At 37.5% G+C, this 7,694-nt stretch overlaps 1 protein-coding gene across 1 annotated transcript; it reads left to right on the forward strand.

The window, feature by feature from the left end:
* The first annotated feature begins 3,348 nt into the window (after positions 1-3,348).
* Positions 3,349-5,217, forward strand: LOC311277087 (vitelline membrane outer layer protein 1-like). The gene is made up of 6 exons (XM_084387234.1): positions 3,349-3,623; positions 3,836-3,954; positions 4,058-4,171; positions 4,419-4,600; positions 5,005-5,102; positions 5,179-5,217. Exons 1-4 carry the CDS (start codon positions 3,453-3,455, stop codon positions 4,597-4,599), a joined length of 585 nt encoding a protein of 194 aa, XP_084243360.1. The 5' UTR covers positions 3,349-3,452; the 3' UTR covers position 4,600; positions 5,005-5,102; positions 5,179-5,217.
* Positions 5,218-7,694: the final 2,477 nt, after the last annotated feature.

Here is a 7,694-nt window from a genome sequence, read left to right on the forward strand (position 1 = left end):
ATTACGTCACTAGTCACGTGAAAATGACTTCTGAAGCAAACACACTGGTTCAGTCCTGTAGTGAACCACCTGACGCTTTGACAGCCCAATCCAGTGTTGACAGGTTTGAAACCTGGCGGCTGTATTTCTTATAAAAGTTAAGGTAAAAAAACAACAACATAGAAACCATTACAGAAATTCTATTGGATTTAATGGTTTTCATGGGAATTTTATTGGTTGTAATGGGAATTATAGTGGTCTCTGTGGGTCCACTGATATGTGTTGGGCTGTATTGGTGGGGGCATTAAATCCTAATGCAATATGTCCCAAACACACAGTTAAAAAAATAAATAAATTATGTAGTGGTTTAAATGGTAAAAGCCAATGGTTCCCATTTTAATATAAACCCATTAGAATTTCTGTGATGGTTTCCAACTTTTTTTAAGCTGGTCTGATCTTCTGTCCTTGTCTAAAGAAATAATTACACACACACAAATCATGCTTAATGTTTTATTATCAAGGTGAACACGTGAAATTCATCAGTATCTGTAAAATTCACCTACATGAGTTTCACAGCACTAACACTGTGTCAGCTTTGATCGCCTCGGTGAACACGTAATAAACGGGGCGTTACTATGGGATCAAATTCCCGTCAAATATATAGCGGTCGCGTATAAAAAAATAATAAGCGTGAATCAAAAATTTAAAAACACATGTAAAAATATATTGCACAAACTGAAAAAAAGAATGCAAAATGATCAGAATAGCAAACAACGTGGTCACGGATCAAAATATAATAAGCGTGAATTAAGAAATAACAAGCATGAATAAAAACTTTAAACACATTAAAAGTTATTTTGCACAAAACTTAAACGTATGGTCATGCTTTATTAAAAAGTATTGTTTTATTACTGTGTACTTTGTGCTTTCTTGCATTTTCTGCTCATATTTTACTCTTTTGTACGCTTGTGCTGTTTTTCTCTTCGCTCTTCTTTCTATGTTCTGCGCTTGCTCTTCCAAATGTTGCAGTTCGAGTTTCATGTAAATTAGGGCGGGCTTAAGCGTCACCATTGGTCCACTAGTTCTAGATTGACAGATACTCCTCTAGCCAATCAATCGAAGAGGGGAGTTGACGTCACACCAATGCGACTCGTGGCTACTGATGCTTACTTGTTATACAGGGGAAGACGACCATCAACAGGACACCTTTAAACTGCATGTGTGCCTGCAACTCAAACTGTTGCCGGTATACGTATACCTGGCAATATGGTATAGTTAAATTCATCATCCTAACAACGACCTGTTACGCCTGTCTGATGATCCATCATTCACCTCTAATGCACTTGACCTGGCACCGCGAGCGTCGATCTTCTCCGAGCAGCCACCACCTACTGGCCGTTTTACTTTCATATTTAATCAATAACAAGGATGTGTAATGTCGGTCCTGGGTGCAGAGTTTAGCTCCTCCAACCCTAATCAAACACACCTGAACCAGCTAATCATCGTCTTTAGGATATTTAAGACAGGTGAGGTTTTTAATCGGAGTTGACGCTAAACTCTGCAGGACAGCGGCACTCTTGAAACAACGTTACCTATCGCTGATGGAGATGTTGCTGTATTCAAATTTTAAGCTATATTTAAAACATTAATTCTAAAGTAATATGCAATTATGTAGCTATGTAAGTAAACACAGTAAGTTTGTAATAAATCACTGTATTAAATTCAACTGGTTTCTCTATATCTTCTCTGTAACACAATCATTTTCAATAATCTTGTCAAATTTGGCGAGGTTAATAAAAAAAAGGTAGGCAATGCGTAGCGGCGACAGGTCAAAGTCCTAAAGTCTTCAGACAATGGCCGTTTTTAACTTAGTTTTTGCAACGAATTATAGTGTTTCATAATTGCAGGATGTTTCGCTTACAGCAGCCTTAACATATTGACATCATGAGCCAAGTAATATTGTTTAACACCAATTACCAGTGTGCACATTAACATTCTCATGTATCTCAAAAAAAATGAATTTAATTATTTATGTCCAGAGTTCAGATAGCTTTACTGCTTGAAAGTCTTTGTAAAGTTAAATTGAACTGCCGTCTTCCCTTGTAAGTGTAGCACTCCTGAAAAGGAGTATAATGATTAAAGAAAAATGAAATAAAAGAGAGTGCAGCAGTGCTTCTTTGTTGTTATATTTATTCAGAATGAAGTGCTTCACGGGCGCGCACCACCCACTGAAGTGTGCGGTGACCTATTTTTTTTACAGTCTATGGCGGTGACGCAATCACGCTGGTATGCCAAGCGAAAATAATTAATTTAATAAATGCACATATCAAAGCACAAATAAGAAATTGAACAGTATATAAAAGTATTAGAAAAATAACATTTTAGTATATTATAATGGAATTGAAGAAATTGTACAAACATATACAGCTTGTACCACGAGTCGCATTAGTGTGACGTCAACTCCCCTCTTCGATTGATTGGCTAGAGGAGTATCTGTCAATCTAGAACTAGTGGACCAATGGTGACGCTTAAGCCCGCCCTAATTTACATGAAACTCAACAAGAGACAAAAGAGTAAAATATGAGCAGAAAATGCAAGAAAGCACAAAGTACACAGTAATAAAACCATACTTTTTAACAAAGCATGACCATAAGTTTAAGTTTTGTGCAAAATAACTTTTAATGTGTTTAAAGTTTTTATTCATGCTTGTTATTTCTTTATTCACGCTTATTATATTTTGATCCGTGACCACGTTGTTTGCTATTCTGATAATTTTGCATTCTTTTTTTCAGTTTGTGCAAAATATTTTTACATGTGTTTTTAAATTTTTGATTCACGCTTATTATTTTTTTATACGCGACCGCTATATATTTGGCGGGAATTTGATCCCATACGTTACTTGCATTTTATGGTTGTCAGCTTTGTTGCATTACATTTACTTCACCAGGAGATGGTGCTGCAATTTCTATCTGAATGAAGCTTCGAGTAATGAAACATTTTCGACACAATTGTATCAGAAAGCAACAATGCTTCGAAACGCTTCATTTGGCCATCACTACCAATACCCAGAGCTGAGGAAAATAAACCCCGAGTGAAATACAACAAGCTCGGAGTTGACGACTCCTTTGACTCAAAGTGTGATTATCTGCTGTATATATAGACACCTCTTAACTCATTGATTGGGTTGATTAACTGATTGTGCTCCACAGGTGTTTAATTAGGGTTAATTATCTGAACGTGCTCCTCCCGAACTTTGTTAATAAAACATTATTTCTTAATATGCCAAATATGGTAGGGGTTGATCTTTGAGTATTATGATTGGATGGAATGGACATCGTGGTTAATGATTATTGTGTATAAATATGAGGCTTCTTCCTAACAAAACTTGAGAGTGTTATGGTACTATACTGTCTCTGTTTAATTATTCTCTACAAATTAATCTAACTATCAGTGTTCAGGCCAGTGCTGTAGCAATGCATCACTTCTTTTCCATGATGTTTTCCCTGCTAGCCATTATTGGGCATGTGAGCACCGACCGGTCTTACAGATCTGAGCTGAAGGTGACGAATGGAATGGGTTGGGGATCGTGGGGGCCTAAGAGCATATGTCCGAGTGGAATGTACGCCATAGGGTTTAGTCTGAAGGTAAGTTGGGCATTGACTCTGTGGCTAATGTGGGGGTGGATGAGCGCTTCAAAGATTCAAAACTATAGAGTTGCTGTTCATTTAATGCCAGGGAACTGCACCTGCTTAAGATTTAAGTGCCAGTATAATATTAAAGAGCATGAAGATAAATGTTACTAAGTTTTGGGTTAGAGTTTCTTTCAAGTGGAAGATTGTCTCAATGTTGTTTTAAGGTGGAAACAACTCAGTTGGGTGATGATACAGCGCTCAATGGGATTCGTCTTTACTGTTTCGATCGGTCCAAAGGTTCAAGCTCACATGACTACACCGTAAATGAGTCCAACGTAGCAAAGTAATGGACTCCGATTATTAACAATTATTGCATTTAAGCTATTTAAGTAAATTGAGGATTTTCTTGAATAACAATGATTTAATCAGGCAACTGTTTTCTTCAGGTGGGGTACTTGGGTATTTATCAAATGGTGTCCTTCTGGATACTTGACATCTTTCCAGCTGAGAGTTGAATCTTCCCAAGGAGACGGAGATGATACGGCCGCAAACAACATCAAGTGAGTGTGTGCTGCTATAAGTTATAACCTCTCTTACCCAGTGTAAACCTCTTACACCATATCTTACCCATCCTGGTTTTATTTTGCCATTTAAGGACTCAGTTTTCCCCCATCAGTAGTTTAGTTAATATCACACTTGCAGTGGTGCTGCTGTTCAAGATTGTGATTGCTGCAGGTGATCATGCGACTGACACAACAGCACAATATATTTTATCATAATATTGTCACATAATTTTTTTTTTTTCAGGTTCAAATGCAGTGGAGGTCAGGAGGTGGAGGGTGACGGCACAGACTGGGGCAACTGGGGCGACTGGAGTCCAACGTGTGAAGGACAAGGAATCTGCGGCATACAGACCCTGGTAGAAGAGCCACAGGGAAGTGGAGACGACACCGCTCTCAATGACGTGATCATGCTCTGCTGTGATTAAGGTGATGTGATTTCAATCAAACTCAGACTGACACAGACACTGATGCTTCAGAAAGTTCATAAAGAGATCGTAAAACCTATTCATATTCGTCAAGCGGTTTAGTCCCGATTTTCAGAAGAGACTCAATCACTTTATATGATGAGCAGATTTAATTTAGGCTTTTATCTACACACAAACTTTGATCAGCAAACATAAAAAGAAGCACTTAATGTGGAAGAACAAACTTCATGTTTTTCTAAAAGCTAAAACATTATGTGTAATTGGTCCTCATTCGTCAAGCATGTTTCAGCTTCTATTTGTGCTTACTGATGTGTGTTATGTTTAAATCTGGATATGTGGTGAACCACCCCTTTAAAATAAAAATGTATAATATATATAAATAAAATATATTTTTGTCTTCTACAGTGGCAGTGAAGAGGTTCCCCAATGTGTCCAGAGGAGCTTTGGGGATTGCAGTGAATTCTAAGCTGGGGGAACTGAGACTGCTTGAAAGGAAAAAACATTATATATATATATATATATATATATATATATATATATATATATATATATATATATATATATATATATATATATATATATATATATATATATTTGATTTAGAATATGCTCCCTGCTTGATTGTGTTATATGTACATGTTTCAGACATCAAATAAAAATGTTCTTAAAATGTTACATGTGACTATTTTCTTAGACTGAAATATATGGAGGGCAAAATATATTTTGTGGTATATTTTGTTAAATGTTTTTAAAATATATTTTCTAAAATATACAAAATGTATTTATGTACATATATTTTGAAATGTATTTTAGCAAATATATTTTTTGGCTTTTTTTGTATTTTTTGAAATATATTTCAAAATATATTGTAGAATTTTTCTTATCGTATGGGATATCTCCCACCACATGTACGTTTTTAGAGTTTTTCACTATCTCACTCTTTACTGTGCAGCTACAACTTAGTGTTTAGTAGGCTATATGACTTTGGCATTAGAGATCACTTGAATATATGGAATATACAGCTACAACTTGTTGGTTCAGTTCGACTAGCTAATTTAAATAACGGTCAAGTTACAAAAAATAACATGTTAAAGTGTGTAAGCACATCAGTCTACTCATATTGTGTTAAATGCTTTAAAGTAAATACCCAAGTTGTGTAAACTTTAAACTACACATGGATGTGTAAAATAGATTTTTTTTTTATATATACACTGTTTTCGTTAATGTGCAAATTAGAGTGTTACACATAATTTGTGTAATTTTTCCACATTCCTTCTAAGAGTAAAAGTTGCAGTGAAGTAAACTGTAAAGCAGACATGTCTTATGAAGTGTGATATGATGTTGCTGTAATACTGAATATCTCCAGTAGAGAGACACACTGATCCACTGAACCTCTAAAGCTCCACTCCTCCTGTCTTCATGTGTTTGTTCAGTCAGAGCTCAGATGTGTCATCTCTCACAATATCTCAGATATCATCCTCTTCTTCTGTACAGGACTGTTGAAGAGAGTTTGTCTGAGATCATACATGGACAGTTTTAAGACTAAAGACATGCTGGACTTGAAATGTCCCAAATTTGAACAATGCACAAGTTTTCAATGACCTCTTTATGTCATTCTTAAAGTAGGCTACTGTAAGGCTCAATCCCAATTCTATTTTATACCCCTTCGCCTCCCCCTAACCCTTGCCCCTTGAAACAGAGTGTCAAGGCGTAGAGGTGAAAATATTCCCCTAAGAAATGGGACACCACTACTACACCGTTACATGTCGTTATACATCGTCGCTAGCGCCTAGGCTACTGTATTTGCATAGAGCGATCCTGATTGGCTGACGCTTCCGTTGGCGGCGCTTCACTGGCGTTACTCGCGGCAGAAGTTGAAAAATTCTCAACTTCTGCCGCGAGCAACGCCAGTGAAGCGCTGCCGACGGATCCACAATTCTTTTCGGCAACACTTGACGTCACCCATTCAAAGTCAATGGGAAGCGTTGACGCTGACGCCCTGTGTGAACACACCGTAACCCCCAATTTCCACCAACTGCGGAACGGCTGCGGATCCGCTCCGGAACGGTGGCGGAGTCAATAGGTTTCCATTAAAGTCAATGTGTGTATTTTCACTGACTGCGGAACGGCTGCGTTCCGACTCCGGCGATCCGCAGCCCTCTGGAGCATTTACGCAGAGTTTCTGTTTTTGCTGGATGGATGCCGGAGAGCTCCGCAGCACTACAGGGCAGAGTGCGCAGGACAGGAAGTCGAGCAAAAAAACAGAACAAACCAAAAACAAAATAAAAGATCCGGTTAATTTTCTAAATAAAATACACCGTGATCATGGCGGATCATATTTCCCTACACTACACCTTGAAAACGTCATAATATACCATTCCTCATAACATTTTGATTATAGAAACTATATATCGCGCGATCATACGTGAATTAGCGAGATCTCGTGGGTCCTCGTGACTTCAGCTGTCAGTCATGGACGCAGCCGTACCGCAACAAATCCGGACCTGGTGGGTATTCATTCGATTCACATGACGTCACTGTAGCTTTGCGCCGCCATCTTTGCGACCGCGGCGGTCTCAGTAATGCCTGCAATGTGCAATATGTCGTGCAGTTGGCTGCAACAACAGCCGAAAGAAGAATCCTGAACTGGTATTTTCTATAACAAAAGAAGAGAGAATCATTTATTTAAAAGACTTGAAGTCTCATGTTGGTTTGTGGTTAATTATATTTCCATTATACTCTTAGTGGCCAAATATAGACAGATATCGACAGATAATGTTTTGTCTTCATTTTATTGTTGGATCTGTTTAAATGCACTTTATCATGGTAGCCTAAGTTAGTAAGATTTGGGGTTGTTTTGAATATAACTGTCTGTCTGTCTGTCTGTCTGTTAGTTAATACCTACATAAATCTAATAAATATTTTTCTGAAGTTCATAAAGATATTGTCTTCGTCACATGCGCTTTAGATGTTATTTTGTGTAAGTAACGTTAACGTTAGCTCTGCAGACGATGCATAATCTCAGCCTTGAAATGCATATTAAAGGATTAGTTCTTCCAAAAATGATAATTCTGCCGTCATTTACTCACCTTCAT

The sequence above is a fragment of the Rutilus rutilus genome, assembly GCF_951802725.1.
Source record: "Rutilus rutilus genome assembly, chromosome: 18".
Taxonomy (NCBI): Eukaryota; Metazoa; Chordata; class Actinopteri; order Cypriniformes; family Leuciscidae; genus Rutilus; species Rutilus rutilus.

What these genes read in the sequence shown, in the direction of transcription:
- LOC311277087 (XM_084387234.1), top strand. Translation starts at nt 3,453, where the DNA reads ATGCATCACTTCTTTTCCATGATGTTTTCCCTGCTAGCCATTATTGGG. An exon ending in AATGAGTCCAACGTAGCAAA is followed by an intron (nt 3,955 to 4,057) that starts GTAATGGACTCC and finishes TGTTTTCTTCAG; the next exon opens with GTGGGGTACTTGGGTATTTA. An exon ending in ACGGCCGCAAACAACATCAA is followed by an intron (nt 4,172 to 4,418) that starts GTGAGTGTGTGC and finishes TTTTTTTTTCAG; the next exon opens with GTTCAAATGCAGTGGAGGTC.